The 20,796-nt window shown below is 41.0% G+C and overlaps 1 protein-coding gene across 6 annotated transcripts in view; it reads left to right on the top strand.

The window, feature by feature from the left end:
* Window positions 1-890: 890 nt before the first annotated feature.
* Rapgef6 (Rap guanine nucleotide exchange factor 6) overlaps window positions 891-20,796 on the top strand; it is a 179,759-nt gene continuing 159,853 nt past the window's right edge. For 5 of the 6 annotated variants that reach the window (XM_051168154.1, XM_051168151.1, XM_051168150.1 and 2 more), the window contains exon 1: window positions 892-1,152. In XM_051168154.1, the coding sequence (XP_051024111.1) occupies window positions 1,084-1,152 (69 nt within the window). In that variant the 5' untranslated portion in view covers window positions 892-1,083. Of the gene's footprint in view, window positions 1,153-20,796 lie in introns of all 6 variants that reach the window. The other variant, XM_051168156.1, reaches the window with a different exon arrangement.

Below are 20,796 nucleotides of genomic sequence, written 5' to 3' on the forward strand. Positions count from 1 at the left end.
AGGACGTGTAGATCAGGATTGGTGGAGGCACGTGGAAACAAAAGGGCAGGTCTAACTCTACAGCAGATTTGTCCTTTAATCAGAACAAGTGACACCATTTCTCCACGGCAGTGGAGACTGCACACGTGGTACAGAAGGTTTATGGGTTTTATAGGACGGAAAAAGGAACTTATGGGATGGAAGGTTTTATCTCTAGGCCGGTTCCCCGCACTCTCAAAAGTGGTAAATACCAAAGGAGGTTGGTATGTTGATCTTAGCAGATCCTGACAGCCCACAGCTGTTATCACTCAACTTTCCGGTCTGGTGTTTCTCAGCCCACCTGAGGCTTTTAAGTCAAATTTTGCGTCCAGCTCCGGAGGCATCCATTATCAGATCGAGGACAGTCCGGTGTATAGTAAGCCAGCAGGCTATCCTTTGAGCCCTACTTTGTTCGTTTTGTTTTCTGTGGGCGGCTTTCACTAGCGATTTCGTGGTTTTTGCTTTTCAAAATCTCGTAGACTATACCGCAAGAGAGCACTGGGTTGCGTGCGCGAGTACTGCCCCGAGATCCGTGGCTTACACGGCAGTGCGTGGGCTTCCCGGCTTGCTTCGCGAATGGCAGCCTCGACTTCCGCGGACCTTGAGAGCCCCGCGGCTTTCGGACTTGGACGTTAAGGCCAAAGCTCAGAGAGCCTTACCCACAGTTCTACACCATAGTCTATTTTTGGCGAGGCCCTCATAGCATTTCCGGAACCTCGGCCGGAAACTGGGGATGCGGAAGCTACAATCCCGTGACGGACTCTCGCGACCAAAGCCTAGCCGTTCGTTCCCCGCCCCCTCCACCCCTAACTCTGTACGTCAAGGCAAGGCGGGCGTTAGCGAGCTCGTTTGCGCGTGCGCACTCGCTCTCGCTCGCCCCCGCGCAGGCGTCTTTCTGGCCAGTCGCGCGTGGGCTGAGGCCCTGGGCGGGCGTTGCGAAGACTTGTTTGCTTGAGTTTGGACCCTGCGACAGTTCTCATTTCCCTCTCAGTGGAGCGGGCGCGCACCCGGGTTAGGCGAATGGGTAGCTAGACGCATAGGCTGGGGAGCGTGGGGGCTGCGGCCATGAACTCGCCCGTGGACCCCGGCGCTCGGCAGGCGCTGAGGAAGAAGCCGCCGGAGCGGACTCCAGAGGTAAGGCCGGGCACTGGGACGCACCCCTCGGCCCTGACCTGGCCGTTGTCGCGCGCGCGCGCGCGGGGGTGATGAGCACCTTTCCTGCCGCTCCTTGCCGGGGACTTCCTTGTAACTCTGCTAAGAAAGCACCGTTACTGTGGACTGGCTTCTGACTCTGTGTCTGCTCAGGTGGGCTGGAAAGCCAGCTGGGAATTGTAACGTGGAAGAGACAACTCACACTACCTAGCCAGTGTGTGCTGTGCTCTCGGTTACTGTACAGTTGCCCTCAAAAGACAAGTTTCCCAAGCCCGTAGCTGAACTTACGGTAAGTTCCATGGCGGGTGATGCGTGCTAGGTAGTTCTCCCCGTGCTTTTTCAAACCGTCCGTGGGAAGCTTCAGATTAGTTGGTAAGTTTTCTTAGTTTAGAGACGTTTCTGTAATTTTGTAGTGGTTATGTGTGTTGTACTAAAGGAAGAAACCAACAGCGATGTGAGTGGTCGCCTTGTTTGAAGTTGCAGTAATTGTAATGAAATGCTTTCATTCTTAGTCACGGGAGCTTCAGATTTACAGTGCTTTGAATAGCAACGCTCAGAAACTCTGGGCTAACACTCTGGAACATGGCGTTGATAAAGCCATAACTGAAACAGTGATGGGTCCAGCTTGGGTCTTTGCATAGGAACAGGGCTTCCCCCCCCCCTCCCTTTTTGCCGCTTTCCACGTTTTTTGTTTTTTGTTTTTTTGTTTTTTTGTTTGTTTGTTTGTTTTCCACTTATAATCCTATGGATCAATTTTTCTGTGGTGGTGGTGATTATTGCAGTTTGCACTCTGAGTTTTATTTACAAACATTATCTAGGTAATGTGAGGAAATTGCTTCTCTTCAGGGACCACATTACTTAGTTTGAAATTGAGTCTTTTAAGCACAGGAGATTTTCTCAACAGTTGGTGAAGTTTTGTTTGGTCATGTGTGCTGCGCTGAGGACTTTTATCTCGTTTTACTGGAATAGCAACATTGTTGAAGAAAATGTTAGCTGCTTAGATTCATTGGTTGTATTTTTGAGTGAGTGTAGAATTTAGGTTACTAATAATTCATTATCCAGAATGCTAATTGATGGTTTATTTTGACAAAGGATTCGATGAAACTCTATAAGTTCATTTCTGCTGTCAGAAGATTCTTTTAGTGGACTTCTAAGGGTCTGTTATAAATATATTAATTTGGTAATCATTCATTGCTGACCTGTTCAAGGTTCTATTCTGTACCTTAGGAAATTCCAGTGAACAAATAGGCAAGGCCTTACAGTTCTTACATTCTGGTGGATTAAAGAATGGAGAAGATAGGCGATAAATGTGTAATATGCCAGCCAGTAATGGCTGTTTCAAATAATCGGATGTGGAGACTTGGAGAAAGGGTGGATAAGAAAGATTATACTTTGAATGAAGTAGTTCCTATTGTCCTGAGTAACTTGACTTTATTGTTGTCATTGAATGAAGCTGGGTAACCGTGTATAGCTCACAGTAACCTGGAACTGTAAACTTGTCAGCACTTTGCATGTGTAAAGATAGTGGTGAACCCCACCATAGGGCGTAGGGATTTGACTTGACTTGATGAACACTCTATTGATGGATGCGAATGGTATTATGTGTGGAGTTCTATGAGGAAAAAGCTTGTGCAAACAGAGGAAATAGTCATTGCAAAGACCCTTTGATGAGAACATTCTGTTCACATTCTAGGAATAGCAAGGAGCTCTTGAGTGGTGAGGAATGAGCCAGATTGGGTAGGAAGTCCTAGATGGTGCTGCAAAATAGAACACATTACGTGGGACTTTTCTATTATTATTATTATTATTATTATTATTATTATTATTATTATTATTATTATTATTATTTGCAGTGAAATGGGTAAGTTGGCATATAAGGGTTTTGAAACAGAGGAATGAAGCTATTAGGTTTGTTTGTTTGTTTGTTTAGTTTTTCAAGTCAGGGTTTCTCTGTTACCTTGGCTGTCCAGGACTTGCTTTGTACACCAGGCTGGCCTTGAATGTGATCACAGCCTGCCTCTGCCTCCCAAGTGCTGGAATTAAAGACGTGTACCACCACACCTGGCTATTTTGTTAGTTTTTTTTTTTAAAGCCTTGACTGTTGTGTAGAGTGTAGACTAGGTGGGAGCAAGAGTAGGAGTAGGAAGTTAAAAGCTATTGCATAAATGGGGTAAGAGGTGATGATAGCTCAAACTGAAGTGACAGTGATGGAAGTTCTGAATAGCCATCAATTTTGGAAATATTTTTTGATGTTTAACCAAGAACATTTGTTAATAACACGGTGTGACCAAAGGAAAAGAAAGAAAACTGGACATGATTATGGATTTTTTTTATCTAATTATGGAGTATTGGAGTTGCTATCAAAGACAAGTTGAAGAACAGTCAATAATGGCCTGGCGTGTAGCACAGTGGTACAGTGCGCATCTAGTGTTGAGGAGAGTATGGTCTTAATCCACAGCGCCACAAAACAAATACAGGAGGTTTCCCAGAGTTGGTTTTTTGAGGGGGAAGATTAGAAATTGCTCTTTGAATGTGTCTAGAGACATATTCTAAGAGAAAGTGGACTAGAAAGTTAAAATTTATAGTCCTGGTTGTAGACATTAATTTCAGTCGGGAGAATGTATGAAATTGCCAATATAGAGTGTATGCATAGAGAACAGAAGAGGCGTTAAAATTTGTAGTCATGGTTGTAGACAATATTTTCAGTTGGGAGAATGTATGAAATTACTAATACAAAGAGTGTACATAGCCGGGCATGGTGGCGCATGCTTGTAATCCTAGTGCTTGGGGAGGCAGAGGCAGGTGGGTCTTTGTGAGTTTGAGGTAAACCTGGTCTACAAAGCAAGTCTGGGACAGCCAAGGCTACACAGAGAAACCCTGTCAGGAGAAAAGAAAAAGAGCATTCGTAGAGAATAGAAGAGGTCTCACATATCAATCCTAGCACTCTAAGGAGGGAGATTGCCATTGGTTCCAGGACTGCCTTGTTTGAGTGAGGGTGGGCATGGAGTTGTGGGTGTGCCTTCCCTTAGAAAAATATGATAGAGTAAGTAGGTAGATTAAGAGACAGGGGCTGGAGAGAGTGCTCTTCAGAGGCCCCGAGTTCAATTCCCAGCAACCACAACCCCATCTATAATGGGATCTGATGCTCTCTTCTGTTGTGCAACCATACATGCAAATAGAGCACTCATACAAAGAATAAATAGACAGATAAACACATTTTTAAAAAGAGAGAAACAGATATACATACATCCAGAGTATAGTGGTGTCATGGGAACCAAGCTGGTAAAAATGCATGGAGCAGGAGTGTAGCTTAGTTGTAAAGCATTTGTCTATTACAGATGAAAGCTTGGGCTCAATTCTTAGGGTTGGATTGGGGAATTCTATTTTTAAAAGCTAGGCATGATAATGCATGCTTGGAATGTTAGCATTTAGGAAGTGGAGGCAAGAAAATTAAAAGTACCAATCCAGTCTGGACTACTTAAGACCATGTCTCAAAACAAAAACAACAACAAAATAAAGTTACAGTGGAAGGGGATAAAATTCATTAAATTTAATTAAGATTCCTTTTCCTTGAGCCGGGCGTGATGGCGCATGCCTATAATCTCAGCACTTGGGAGGCAGAGGCAAGTGGATCACTGTGAGTTTGAGGCCAGCCTGGTCTACAAGTTAGTCCAGGACAGCCAAGGCTAACACAGAGAAACAAAACAAACAAACAAAAAGATTCCTTTTCCTTGAATGTGTACTAAGTGCACAGCATGTGAAAAGATACAAATGGTTATTCTTGTGGTTTGAATTTGAACACACAACACACACACACACACACACACACACACACACACACACACACACACACACACACACACACGTTCCTGTGTTTCAGTACCTTGTCCCCAGCTGGTGGCAGTGTTTTTGGGAGGTTGTGGAACCTTTGGAGCAGATGGCATGACTGGCGGAAGTGGGTCATTGGGTATAGGTCTTTCAGTCATAGTCCAGCCCTACTAGCTTGCTCTCACCAAATGTATGGGGAGCCTTGGCCTCAGTCTCTGCCCCTCTACTCCCAACACAGATTGGCCCACTTTTGCCATCATGCATTCCTTGCCTGATAGTCTCTGAAGGTAAAAACCAGAATATATCTTTTCTCCTTTAAGATGCTTCTGGCAGGTAGCAAGTCAGAGTGTAAAAGTAGGCAATACAGTAGTGTTCGTTTTGAGACAGGGTCTCACTATGTCGCCTAGGCTGTCCTCTAAATCGTTATCTTCTTACCTCATTCCTGAAGTTCTAGGATTACAAGTGTGTGCCACCACGCCAAGTTTAGAATCGGTGTTAACATAATTTTGTAATGAATCCTAGTGAACTAGACTGAGTGTGAAGTGTGACATTTAGATATCTGTTTTTACTTCTCTAGCTATTTGTCCTAACTTATGGACAAATAACTACACACTGTAGCTATTGTAGGACAAATGCCCTACACATTGTCTTTCTTGTGCTCTCTAATTTCCTTTTCTATTTTAAAAGGATTTTTTAAAAAAATTACTTATTATGTAACAGTGTTATGCCTGCATGTGTGCCTGCAGGCCAGAAGAGGGCACCAGATCTCATTATAGATGGCTATGAACCATCATGTGGTTGCTGACAATTGAACTCAGAAGGTTTGGAAGAACAGCCAGTGTTCTTAAACTCTGAGCCATCTATCTCTCCAGCCCTTCAAAGGATTTCTTATGTGAAAATGTGGGCTTAAGTAATGGTCTTGGTAGTTAAAAGTGTTCTAACACTACAAAAGCTATTAAAGAGAGATGGGCACAAGTAGAACACCTAACTAGCATGTGTGGTACTTGGATTTGGTCTCCAGCACAGCCAAAGACAGTTAGGTACACATCCCTGTAGCACTAATATTCAGGGAAGCTGAGACTGGTGGATTACTTGAGCACACAAGTTTAAGTCTAACCCAGACAATGGAGTTGAGACCACAACTAAAAAAAAAAAAAGACTTTAATGTACTCCAAGATGTTCCCTGAGCCTTCTAGTTTATTAGTTTGTGTATTGTACACTCTGTGATGTTTGCACAGGAACAGAATGGACTAATGTGTTTCTCAGAATGTTGTTTCATGATGTACAGTAAACTCATAAATACATTAACACTGTTTATGAACCTAGGCTATATAATTTCCCAGCTCACTTTTTAATTAATAAATACTGTGCCAATCTTTGACTTCTTAAATTAAAACCTTCTGAAGTAGCAAATAGCTACTGGTTTGGTTTGGTTTGGTGCTTTTTGTTTGTTTGTGTTGTTTTTGTTTTTTGTTTTTGAGACAGGGTTTCTCTGTGTAGCCTTGGCTGTCCAGGACTTGCTTTGTAGACCAGACTGGCTTCAAACTCACAGCGATCCATCTGCCTCCCTGAGTGCTGGGAATAAAGGTGTGCGCCACCATGCCCGGCTTTATTTTTATACATAGCCCATGTAGTAATTCTGATGCACAGAGGTTTGGAGTACTGTTCATCATGCCACATTCTCTGTCTCTGCCTTGCATAGGAAGTGGAATTATGTGAATTAATATCAACCTTGGAATTTATGGCTTTGTCTTGATGACAGGGTCTGACTAAGTGGTCCAGACTGGCCTCAGTTTTTCTGTATCACCCATACTGACTTCAAGCCTGCTGATCCTCCTGCTTCAGCCTCCCAAGTGCTGGGACAACAGGCTGACATGGTTATGATGCCACCTCTTGCAAGCCTTGGAATTTTTATTTAAATAATTCTGTTTCACATACTGATATCTAATATTTTTTGTATGTGTGAACGTTTCCTGAGAGAAATAAATGTCTGCTCACTCCAATAGGGTACCAACAACAGACAAAGCGACGCTCCTATCCAGGTGTAGGCCTCCTATCACGTATGTGATTCCCCCACCCCCCACACACCACAAAAAAAAACCCAGAAAACAAACAAACAAACAAAAAAACCAAAATAGCTGCATCACTAAAACGTCTTATTGCAGTGTGGTTGATGATTTCCTCATAAATTCCTCACCCTTCTTGAGTTAAACTTCCACCCTTTATGTTCTCAGCAGGTGTGCCCAACCACAGCCCATGCTTGCTGTGACTAGCCTAGAACATGGTCCAACACAAAACCCAAAACTTATTTAAAAATATCCCCTCCCACTTAAAAACATGATCCTTCCCAACTTTAACTCAATTGTGTGGTTCTTGAGTGTGAACTTAGTGGATAACATCTTTTTGCAATGTTGAAAGTTTAGCCACACCTTTTCTACCATGTGCAAACTAGAGCAGAATTACAACCAGCTGGGGTGGTGGTGTAGCGGGGCATGGCTGAAACCTCAGGTGAAGGGCTGATGACTCTTCCCAGCTCCTCCTTCCGCAAGGGAACTTTGACAGGTCTGATCTTGAGGGCCTTTTGCAAGTGATTATGGCCGCTGTGACTAAGTGATTAAGATGGTTATGCACATAGAGCAGTGTTCTACAAGTCCTGAGTATTCTAGGAAAGCTACCTAACTTCTTTAAAACTAAGTACATTCGGAGCATTTAATACGGACTAAATGAAATGAGATGATGAAAATATTATGAATGTGCTTACAAATGACAACAAATGATATTCATATTGGTTTGTTATTTCTTTTGTCTGGAAAGAAATGTGTCATCCTCTGGTAAATTAAGACTTTGCTCATCTGTAGAATTGTGCTTTCTTTTTTCATTTTTAAAAAAGATTTACTCATTTATGTATCTGAGTATTTTGTCTTCCTGTACATCTGCATGACAGAAGAGGGCATCAGATCACATTATAGACGGTTGTGAGCCACCATGTGGTTGCTGGGAATTGGACTCAGGATCTCTGGAAGCGCAACCCGTGCTCTTAACCACTGAGCCATCTCTCCAGCCCACTTTTTTCATTTTTCAACTCTTCTGTGTTTCTGATACTTTGAATCTTCTTCAAGCATAATGTTCTAATACTGTGTTCTAATTGTTGGGATGTCTGTGGCTTTGAGCCCCTTGAGGGCAGTGCCTGTCCTTGTTCTCCATCTCATCACACTTTATTATTCTAGCAGTAGTGATTGATGTCTTACCAGCCTGATGTTGGATGTGCTGAGATAAAGACTTGGGCTTGACAAACCTGCACATTTTCCTATTAATTTTTTCAAAAAATTGAATAAGGTCCGAAGAGATGACTGATGATTAAGAGTCCTTGCTGCTCTGCCAAGGGATATGTATTATTTTCCCAACAACCTTATCAGGTAACTCACATACATCTGTAACTCCAGCTCCAGGGGATCCAGTGACCTCTTATAGCACCTTAACACACATGGCATACACATAAATAAAAATAAAATATTTTAAAAAGACAAATAACACACACTCATCATAAACAAGCTTGTAAAAGATCTTGTAAAATATCTCGCTGTGCTTGAAAGACAATTCAGATAGAGGAACTTGGTTATATTTTAGAATAGAAATCCCTTTCCTATATGTCTTCAAAACAGTTTTCAGGAAGCATCAAAGCGTGTTATAGATAAATGGCAGTTTTAACTCTATTTTTTCATCAATGAACTTTTTGGACATTAGGAAGCTGAGGCAGGAAAATTGCTGTGAGTTCAAGCCCAACCTGGGCTACAAAAGAGGAGAAAGTTTTGTTGGACAGAATTTCATGCTCATACAATGTACTACAATTCTACCTCAAACTTAAAAAAAAAAATGTTGTTGATGGGTTATTTTTAAGATCTAGCTTGGTTTTGATTTAAAAGTTAAGACTAGGGACTGAAAATACATTTTGCTTTCTTACAATTATTTCTTACCCTGCTTCAGATTTTAGAATAATGGTCTGTGACTCTAAACATGTAGAACAGATTTTATTTTCTTCCTTGAACTGGCAAAGGAGTACTATGGTATTTGAGTCATTTTTTGAGTGAGTCACTTTGCACACTCTGAGGGTGGCGGAATGAAGATTCTGCTGGGTGTTTTCCTAGCCAGTGTGCATTCAGAGGGTTCCTTGAAAAGAAAAAAAAACTTATTTATGCTTCTGGGCCCTTTGATCTTCATATGTAAATCCATTTAGACATAAAAGGAACATCAGTTCTGGATGAGATCTTTATTAAAGAACAGCTGGAGACTAGAGAGATGGCTCATCTGTTAAGAGCACTTGCTTTCCCAGAGAATGTGAGTTCAATTCCCAATACCCACGTGGTGGTTCACAGCATCTGTAGCTCTATTTCCTGAGGATTAATGCCCTCTAATGGTCTCTGCAGCATCAGGTACACCCCTGCACAAACATAAATGCAGGCAAGATACCCATACAAAGAAAGAAAGAAAGAAAAGAAAAGAAAGAGAGAGAGAGAAAAGAAAGAAAAGCTGTAGCCAGTTGGGAGTTTGGGTCAAGTAAATTATGTTTCTGAGATGATTAGGAACTTAACTAAATTCTCCCAGAAGGAAAAGTAGCCTGCATGACAGGCTTCATGACATGACAAGAGTCTTTGGAAGGGATATAGTGAATGTGAGCTCTATAAAGTGTTCATCCTGAGACAAGCCTGGTTAAAGTGGGGTGTGGCTGAACATAAAAACAGAATGGTGGTTTCTGGCATGGCAATTGAAGCCACCATTAATGCTACCATTAATCTTCCCCACGCCCGCCTACCACTAGAGCTTTTGGAAAAGTGCATAGGGTCAAGAATTCACATTGTGATGAAGTGTAGTAAAGAAATTGTTGCTGGGCATGGCTGCACACGCCTGTAATCTCTATACTCGGGGAGGCAGAAGCAGGTGGATCTCTGAGTTTAAGGCCAGTCTGGTCTACAAAGTGAGTTTAGGACAGCCAGGGCTACACAGAGGAAAGAAAGAAATTGTTGATATACTTCAAGGATTTGATAACTTTGTTAATATGCTGCTGGAAGATGTCACAGTTTGAAGTGCACCAGAAAGGAGAAGATCACCAAGCTAGATCAGAGTGATAAATGGAGCAATGTAGCAGTGTTGGTTCCTGGAGGAGGAGAGCCTGAAGTGTGGATGGATTTCCTTGACTTCTTGGTTTATGCTAGATTCTGTTTGCTTTGTTTTTACCTATCCTATAAAGTTAAGTTTCTGCTGATGGGTATTTACTGAAGATGCACACTCACTTTTCTAAGCTAATCCTAGTTATCCTGGAAAAATAAGAATTTGTGTGTGTGTGTGTGTGTGTGTGTGTGTGTGTGTGTGAGAGAGAGAGAGAGAGAGAGAGAGAGAGAGAGAGAGAGAGAGAGAGAAAGGCGCACAGACAGACAGACAGACAGACACAGCATCTCTTTTTATGTGCTCTAGATGGCCTGGAACTTGCTAGACTCTAATGCACAGAAATCTGCCTGCCTCTGCCTCTGAAGTGCTGGGATTAAAGTTGTATGCCACTGCACCTGTCAGTTTTAGTTTTTGGAAGACTAGAAAATATGTTTCTGAATTAAATAAACAAAAATGGTAATCCTAGCACACAGGCAATCCTAACACACAGGAGGCTCAGGCAGAAGGATTAGAAGTTCAAGGCTAGCTTCAGCTACCTAAGTTTGAGGCTTGCCTGGGCTACATGAGACTTTGTCACAAAAACAAACAAACCGTGAGAATGAATTCTTTAAGAGTCATAAGCATTACTCATTTGCTCTTCTGGAGCATGCCTCCCAAATGCCACATTCCTAATTCTTTGGTATCAACTGTAACTTTGGCAGTGGGAGAGCTTCAGGGCTTTGACATGTAGCAAACAATGAGATCCATTCTATAAAACCTTAATACATTATGGAACTTGCATGACCTGCAGATACTCATAAACAGTAGTGTGTTGGGGAGAGGGAGAGTCATTATCAACATGAGGTTCACACACACAAAGAATCTAAATTTCAGAGACGTAAAATAAAATTTCTTGCTCAAGCCATGTGATTTAGCAGTGTCTTTTTCATCATTGACTTTACTTAGAATAGTGACCAAAGGTATCTTCTTAACTTAGGGCTTCTTTCCCCCGTATCATTACCCATGATACCTCCTACCTATAGATGCTTCCTCAAACAGTTAGTGCTCTTATCTCTTTTGTTGTTTTATGACAATGTCTTACATAGCCCAGGGTAGCTTTAATCTTGTTATTTTCCTGCTTCAGTCTCCTGAGTCCTGGAATGACGGTATACCATGCCTGGCTATAATAAGAAATGTCATTCATTTATAAGTCATACCATAGTCATATGTGCAGCTGGAAGCTGACTCTTTGTATATTAGTTACTTTTCTCACTGTAAGAAAATACATGTCAAAGCAACTTAAGGAACAATTTATTCTGGCTTACAGTTTGAGGTACAGAGTATGGTGGCAGGAAAGCACGGCAGCAGGACCTCTGGCAGCTGATCACATTGCACCTTCAGTCAGGAGGCAGACAGGTGCGTGCTGGTGCTCAGCTCACTGTCTCTTTTCTCTTCAGTCCAGGACATGGCCATGGAATCATGCAGCAATATTAACTTATCTAGAAACACTTTCATTAGACACACCTAGAGGTGTATTCTCACTTTCTGAATCCTGGCAAATTGGCAGTCAAGATTGATGATCACAGTTTGTACCCACAAGCTTAGTTTTGTAGATTGAACCAGCTACAGATTGAACATATTTTGAGAAGAGGTGTGGGGTGTATGATGTTTGCCTGTAATGTCGTAGTCTCTGGGGTTTGATCCCTCTCCAATTCAAATAGTAAAAGAAAAGAGTATTACAGGTGAGATTGTGTCTGCACTGAACACAGACTTTTTCCCTTTGTCATTTTTAAAGGTTTATTTTATGTATATGAGTACAGTGTCTTTATGTACACCAGAAGAGGGCACCAGATCATATTACAGATGGTTGTAAGCCAGCATGTGGTTGCTGGGAGTTGAACTCAGGATCTCCAGAAGAGCAGTCAGTGCTCTTAACCACTAAACCGTCTCTCCACCCCCTCCTTTGTCACTTTTAAATATGGTATCACAACAGTTTACCTAACATTTTCATAACTGGTGGTTTGAATAATTATGGCCCCATAGGCTCATTGGTTTGAATGCTTGGTCACCAAGGAATGGGCACTGTTAGGAGGTATGGCCTTCGAGAAGTATGTTGCTGAGGGTGGACTTTGAGTTTTCAAAAGCCCAAGCCAGGCCCAGTGCCTCTTCTACCCTCCCCCCCCAACCTTTGGATCCAGATATAGAACTCTCAGCTACGTCTCCAGTACCGTGTGCCTGCGTGCCTCCATGCTTCCCGACATGTACTAAACCTCTGAAACTGTAAGCCAGCCCCAATTCTATGTTTTTCTTTATAAGAGTTGCCATGGTCATGGTGTCTCTTCACATCAGCAGAACAGAGATTAAGACAATAGCGCTACATATTCTCTTGACTGTCTTAGTTTTGTGAGGTAAGCCCAGCAGAGATGCATCATGTGGAAGCTCTTAAAGCTGAGAAGAAAATCTTTATTGCAGGCTTGCAGCTGCATTTGTGAACTTGCCCAAATCATGTGGCCCCAATGTCTTTTATGCACAAAATCCACATCCTAATTGTCACACTTTAGTTAACAGGAAGCAGAACTACAGAAGCCAAAAAGGAAGGTTAGTATATTTAGGGACTTCCCTGGAACTGTAGACTAGGTCCTTGATGGATTACTTCTTTGCTGGTCATTCATTATTACTCAGTCTCCAGTACCATTCAGAGAGAAGAAAACAAACTATCAAGCTATACACAGTAACTTTACTTTGCAGTTCACCAAAGCCCACTGACGTCACCAGTTAATTATCACAAGACCAAAAATGACAAAACTGCATATAGTGTGCTATGAAGTTTAAAAGTATTTAAGGTTAGTGTGGATATAGTAAGTGGATGGAATAAACGGAGGAAGGCAGGAAAGTGGAGAAATAGGTTAAATGAAAGAAAGGAAAAAGAAGGAATAGAAAAACATGGAAGAAAAGAGAAAAGAACAAGAAATTAGAAAAAAGTTTAAATAAAAAGATTTCCCAGTAATGAAAAAATTCAAAACCAAAATTAGATTAATGTAAGAAGGGGAGTAAAAACATAAGGACATTTAAAGCAGTTTAAAGTGCTGTTAAAAATAGTATGGGAATAGGGGAGGATACATGGCAGAGTGGTATAAGAGAAAGGAAAGAAAAATATTGCTCAATAAATTTCTATGCAGGAGGCCTGGAGAGGGTCAGTTAAACTGTCTTTCCTAGAGCTTATGCTGTTGGTGAGTCCCTGAGGCGGGTGTGTGATGTCTGGCACTGTTATCTTCAGAGATAACTTTTCTTGTTTGAGCACCAGTGGCCTCTGCTGGCCACATTTAGCATTGTAGCCTGTGGAATGTTCTCTTTCTCCTTGAGACTTAAGAGCTCAAACCTGGCTGAGGTTCTGGGGGAATGTTTTTCTCAGGTACTTCAGGGATGTGAGCAGCAGTCACAGTACCGAGAACTAAGTAGGTAAAGGACATGTCTTCATACTTTAAAGCTCTCCTGGTTATCAGTCACTCTGCTAGATGGATGTGTCCGTGGCTGGTTAGTACACCACTGGACCTTCAGCATGCTCAGGCTCTTCGGAAGTGTTGGCAGATAGGTGGCTCCAGAGGTTGATGAGCTACTGACCTCAGGCTGTCAAACTCTAGAATTATCTCAGTTGATGAGCCATTAAGAGAGGATGGGGGAGGGGGGGGAGAAGACTGACTGACTGACTATCATTCCTTATGTACTTGCCTGCTTGGGTGAATCCCCCAACTCCTTGCACCCTTCAGCTTGTCAGCCTCTATCTGGCGTGCTGTTTTTCTGGGCCTGCCTTCATCCTATGACTTTGGCAGGCCTGATTGCAGTTCCCAGGCCTATGGTTTTCTTTTCTCAGCTTGATGATGGGTTTCCTCTCAAGATGGTTCCTGGCCTTGCCCTTGGAGTATCATTTAAAGTGATGAAATGGGACTTCAGTTTATATTGACTTTTCCACCAAAGAAATTTGTTTCTCACCAAAACCTCCAACAGAATTTGAAGTGTATCAGGGCTTTGGACTTTGCTTGCCATTGCTTCTCCCATTCCCCGCCTGGGAGCTATGGCACAGATGCTAGGCTTGCCTGCTCTTTTTGGTTGATCACATGTTTTTCTCAGAGTTTTCAGATGTCCTTTCTCTTCCTTTATGGATGTCTAAAACTCTTTCCTGTTTGGAATAGTCTTCTGATTCCATCTGGTCAAACACCTCTTGCAGGTTCAGGATTGTTTTCTTTCTTTCTTTTTTTTTTTTAGGATTGTTTTCTTTTTAATTGTTGTTAGGATTGTTCTTGTTGTCGTCGTTGTTGTTCTGTGAAGTGTCAAGGATCTTGGTGTTTTGATCCAGATTGCATTGAGTCACTAGATCACTTTGGGTAGCAGAGACACTTTAAACAATTATATGGAATGCTTTTCTACTGTCTGTGTGTGTGTGTGTGTGTGTGTGTGTGTGTGTGTATGTGTATGTGTGTGTGTGTACACATTCATGTTTGTGCGTTTGCCACACATGCACATTAGTGTTTTATTTATTTGGGTGCCATGGAACTGACTGCATATATATTTAGGAATGTTACTTTCTCTGCTGAATTAATCTTCTTATAATAACAGTTGTCTTCTTTGTCTTTTTTTTACTCTTTTAACTTATAGTTGGCTTTGTGGTTCTTTTGGATTCCATTTGAATGAAATAAGTATTCCATCCTTTTACTATGCATCTGTATGTGTCCTTAGAGGTGACCTGGATTTCTGGTAAATATATAGAGTAGTTTTTCTATTTGTTCTGTGTGTGTTTGGGGGTTGTTTGTTTGCATGCAATGCTGAGGATAAAACCCGGGGGCTAGTACATGCTAGGTAAACACTATATCCCCAGACTGTTTAATTAGAAAATTTAAAACCCACTTAGATTCAAAGTAATTCTGGGAAGGTATAATTATAGCCATTTTTGTAATGTGTTCTCTAGTTTTGTTGTTGTCTCTCCCTCCTCCCCTTTCTTGATATTTTAGTGCTTGGCTGTAGTTTTGTGGTTTGATTCTTAGCTCATTATTTTTGGTTTGTATGTAATAGTTTTTTTTCTTTTTAATGATTTCTATGACACGTACAAACATCTTTTGGTTTTAACTTTTAAATGATAGCACCTTAACATGGTCATAAAGATAAGAACAAAAGCAAAGGAACAAGAACAGTTATTTTAATCCAGACAAGGGTAGGATCAGGCTAAAGATAAATATTACATATATATATTACATATATAGTTTATGTACGGTTCTTAGCAATATTAGAGCATCTGGATTTGTCTATGTAAGTACTCTTACTGGTTAGTTTTATCTTTTCTGTGTTCTCTTATTTGTCAGTCTCTTAGGTTGAAGAACGACCCTTTACCATTTAAGATGTGTCTGGTGGAATATATCCTTTTTCTTTTGTTTGTTGAGGAATGTTATCTCCTCAGTTGAGTACAATTTTTTTTTTAGACATTCACATATATTTATTCTGTGTGTGTAGAGGAAGGCAGATCATGCTTGGCACTGTGCACACGTGGAGTCAGAGGACTACTTGGCAGATTGGTTTTCTTATTCCATCATGTGGAGTCCAGCTGCAGACAGCTGTATAACATCTCCCTGGACCTGGCATGGTATTCTTGATTAATGGTGTTTTTTCTTTGGTGATATGAAAATTCCATGCCACATTTTTTCTGCCTTGTAAGGTTTCTGCTAAGTTTGCTATCATGTAAATTAGGATACTTGTGTGTGTTGCTTGTATATTTTTATATACAATCTTCAGAATCTTTTAAATATTTTATATGTACACGTGTTTCACCTCCATGTATGTCCTTGCACTACATGTATGTCCTTGTACTACATGTGTGCCTGCAGAGGCCAGACATCAGATGCCTCTGGAACCAGAGTTAAAGATGGTTGTGAGCTGTCATGTGGGTGCTAGTAATTGAATTCAGTGTCCTGCAAGAGCAGCTAAGCTATCTCTCTAGCCCCTAAAATCTATTTTTTTATCTTTTATTTTAAGAGAATAATTATACAGATATCTTGGGGAATATACTCATTTTACTTAGATGTAACTGGTTAACTCTAACCTTTTGGTATATATGGATATTTGTATCCTAATATAGCTTTGGGATGTTTCTGCTAATATTTCACTTCCATCACAAAGTATCTGTAAGTTTTCTTCTTCATGTATTTTCCCCAGGGTGTGTGTGTGTGTGTGTGTGTGTGTGTGTGTGTGTGTGTGTGTGTGTGTGTGTGTGTGTGTGTTTTCAGAAGAATGTGTCAGGTCCCTAAGACTGGAGTTAGCATGCAGTTGTGAACCACATGATGTGGGTGCTGGGAGCCAAACATCTGCATGAACAGCAAGCACTTTTAACTCCTGAGCTGTTTCTCCAGCCACCCCTCCACCATATATTTTCCAGTAGCTGGATATAAGTTCACCATTTATTTTTCTGTTTCATCTATTATGTTGTTGATGTCTTCAGTTAGTTTTAAATTATTTTCGGTGTATTTTTTCAGTTAAAGGAGTCGATTTGATTTTGTAAAAGTTGTTTCTACCTCTAAGTTTCTCTGTTAAAGTACTGAAATATATTTTTGTGTTTTCTTCAATTTCAGTGACTTTAAAATGGGTATTACAAGTTCTCTAAGAGCTCTGACACTTTGAAGTGAAATCTTTGTTTTCTTGACATATCTTGATGTTTTGTGGCATGTGCCATTGAATGCTCCTGCTATTCTTTGGGCACTGAGGCTCCCTAGTCATCCTAATATAGCATAATGTGAGCTTGTTGTTGCTTTACTGTGCCAACACTGGATAGAGGGTCCATATTTGCTGGGGAACTGCTAATACCATATCACTACTTTGGTATTTGAGCACAATTTAAGCCTAGGTTTATTTCAGGTAGACTGTGTATGTGTCATTTGGAAAGAACCAAGAGAATCCCTAGAAAGCATAGTCTGTAACTGTAAGCTTCTGCCTGGGATCCTGTAGGTCCTGCTGCCTCATCCGTAGTTCCAACTTTCTTTTGGGGTCTCTTATATGATCGTGCAGGATTCATTCAACCTTGTTCCGGAAAGATTCTCTTTGGATAGATCTTTGATGCTTGGGCCCTTATGTCATACATGTATCCTCCAATACTTACAAAGCTGTGTAGTACTTTGAGCTCACAAACTACTAACACTAGCACAACACATAGGTCCTATGACCAAGGGTCATAGTGCTATAAGCTGCCTGTTGCTGAGGTGGACTCCTGGCCCAAGATGACTACAACCAGTCATAGATGATATTATGGTAATAAATTTTTTTATATAATTTATGTGTCTTCTACTGTTACTGGGATTGAGACTCCATCCACAGGCAGACTATTAGGATCTGACCAGTGTTTGGCTTTGGGCCATTAAGATCTGACCAGCCTAGTACTAAGTTCCATTATATAGTCTTGTGCTTCCTACCCTGTCCCATGAATGGGATCTTATATCACACTGTGCTGGCAAATGAAGGTTCAGTTCTGGGCCACCTGGCTAACTTTAAGCTGAGTCATGCCTGGGTCTAACTCTTTTTTGTTTGTTTGTTTGTTTTTGTTTTTCGAGACAGGGTTTCTCTGTGTAGCCTTGGCCATCCTGGACTCACTTTGTAGACCAGGCTGACCTCGAACTCACAGCGATCCGCCTGCCTCTGCCTCCCGAGTGCTGGGATTAAAGGCTGGAGACATAATCCATAAGATTCTGGGTTAGGGCCTGAGAATGTATTTTCCCCCCTAAGCTTCCTAGTGATGCTAGTTTTAGGATTTCATAGGGCTGTAACATGGACCAGAACTTAAACTCATGTTTGGCCCTTTCTTTCTTCCTTCCTTCCTTCCTTCCTTTCTTCCTTTCTTTCTTTTTTTTTCTCCTACCTGGGCTTGGGCTCTTGGGATAGCCTTACTGTGGAACCCAGGCTGACTTGATATTACATAATGTAGGATAGGCTGGTTTTGAATTCAAGGGTTGATTCCAGGACCGTTATGGATAATACATCTGTAGATTCTAAGTTCCCTTATATAAACAATGCTATATTGCATATATCTGATAGATATCTTCTCATACTTTGTACGTTTCCTAGGTGACTGATAAACAAAAAATGTAAACACTATATAAGTAGTTGCTATTCTATATCAAAGTACTACATAAAAACAGCTCTACTTCTCGCTGCTGATAAAGACCAGTTCATTCTTCCAAATCAGCATCTGCCCTTGCTTATTGTTCCTTTGGCTCTAGAATTTAAAGTTATTCTGCTGTTAACTGTAGCTTGTTGTTCAGTGAGAGTCTTGTGCTGCTCCTTTCCCCAAAAAGTGTACACATGCTTTGGGATCAGTGTCTCCAAACCTGCAGAGCCACACTCAGTATTATGCATGTATTTCTTATGGAATGACCTTTCTTACTTGAAGTGGTTTTCTCTTTTAGTCTAGTTATTATTTACCTGGAAAAAAATTGCCTTTTTTGTTTGCCTTTTGTTTTTCCCATTTTGAGGCAGATTTCTCTTCCTTCCTTTCTTTCTTTCTTTCTTTCTTTCTTTCTTTCTTTCTTTCTTTCTTTCTTTCTAGGCAGATTTCTTAGCCAAGGCTGACTTCAAGTTCCTAATATAGCTGAGGATGACCTTGAGCTTCTGATTCCTCAAACTTGTGATTCTTTGGCCTCTGCCTCTTGAGTGATGTGACTATAGTGATGTGCTACCATACGCTGCTTTCTCAGGTGGTAGTGGTGTTCCTTTCTCAGGTGGTAGTGGTGTTCCTTTCTCAGGTGGTAGTGGTGTTCCTTTCTCAGGTGGTAGTGGTGTTCCTTTCTCAGGTGGTAGTGGTGTTCCTTTTTTCTCAGGTGGTAGTGGTGTTCCTTTTTTCTCAGGTGGTAGTGGTGTTCCTTTTTTTTTTTTTTTTTTTTTTTTTTTAATCTAACTTTACTTGCACGTAATGGCCACTGTGTCTTCAAGACTTAAAGAGAGACCTTTTGCAGGTTTCTAGAACCCACTTTCAGTATAGCTTATTACTTATCTCCTTTCTGCTTTGCAACTTTCTATTCTCTACAAAGCAATATGGTTTGAATAATGAAATGTGTCACCAAATGTGTGCATTTCTGTTTCAAGCGTCATTTGCCTTTGTTTCATGATATCATTCTTTTCAGAAAAACCTTTCATGGGGCCAGTAATGATTAGCATGAAAGGTGCTTGCAGCCAAGCTTGAAGACCTGAGTTTGGTCCCCAGAATATGCAAGCGGTGGGTGGGGGGAGACCGTACTCCCAAAAGTTGTTCCCTGGCCTCCACCTGTGCACTGAACACATACAAAATAAATGCAACTATAGTTTTAAAAAATATGTCTTTCATGTATTGGTTTTATTGTTAGGGGTTGCGGGGGTCGGGGAGGGTTGGTTAAGTCTCTCTTGACCTAAACTTGAAATCCCAACAACTTTTCCCTTTGGAAGGAATGTCCTTATGTACCCATGGTTCACTTAAATAGCAGATTCAGTATCGAAGTGTTTATTTCCCACCTTTTGGCATTTACATTACCAAGTACTGCAACATACAAATTACCTCTAATTCATTCCTTTGTTCATTGTGTTCAGCAGTATGATATTATATATAATTAAGAGGTCTAGATGTTTTAGGACTGTGGTATGATACAGTAGGAACATTAAATTAGCCCTATGGCAAAATCATAGGTTAACATTACCCCACATGAGAGCAGTTTCTTACAATCAGAATGGCAAAGACTCCACTAACTAGTTCAATACTAGTTGAAGATACCTAGTTCCTGCAACTATATTGTATCTGAAATTGCAACTGTAATGGGGGCTAGAAATGGTTCACACAAATTGAATATAGTACTTGCTTATGTAAGTGTGTCCTGGTGTCATTAGTCCCTTACTTCACCTCCCCCATACACACACCTTGTAAAGAAATCTTGTCTTTTCTTTGCTTTACAGAGCTTTGAACTGGGACTGCTATCTTTGTTCCATTCAGTTGGTGGGTGGGCAGGACTAAGATGACATCATATACCTGGTACCTTGGTGCTATCCATGTGGTCTCCCCAAATCTGAAGCAAGCATGGGCTTTTTAATAACATTAATGAGCTTCCTTATCTTACTATACTTGCATGTCTGGAGTTAAGTAACCTTGCTACTGTCCCATTCTACTGATTTAAACAAACCATAGAACTAACCCAAGTCAGTGGAAGAACACATAGATTCCAGTTCTCTCTCTCTCTCTCTCTCTCTCTCTCTCTCTCTCTCTCTCTCTCTCTCTCTCTCTTTTTTAAGATTTATCTATTATTTTATGTGCATCTGTGTTTTGCCTGCATGTATGTCTATGTGAGGGTGTCAGATCCTTTGCAACTGGAGTTACAGGCAGTTGTGAGCTGCCATGTGGGTGCTAGGAATTGAACCTGAGTCCTCTGGAAGAGCCACCAGTGCTCTTAACCACTGAACCATCTCTCCAACCCCATATTCCAGTTCTTGATGAAAGTTGGTATAGGCCTATTGAAGGAGAACATACAAGATAAGAAATATCATTGTAGCTGTATTGGAAGTTTAATTTGCTTTGTTACTTCACATGGTTTTCTCTTTTAATATAGTTATTCTTTTTGACAAATAAAATAAAAAAATAAAAAAATCTTTTTGACTTGTCATTTT

This window comes from Acomys russatus, chromosome 25 (assembly GCF_903995435.1).
Source record: "Acomys russatus chromosome 25, mAcoRus1.1, whole genome shotgun sequence".
Lineage (NCBI taxonomy): Eukaryota > Metazoa > Chordata > Mammalia > Rodentia > Muridae > Acomys > Acomys russatus.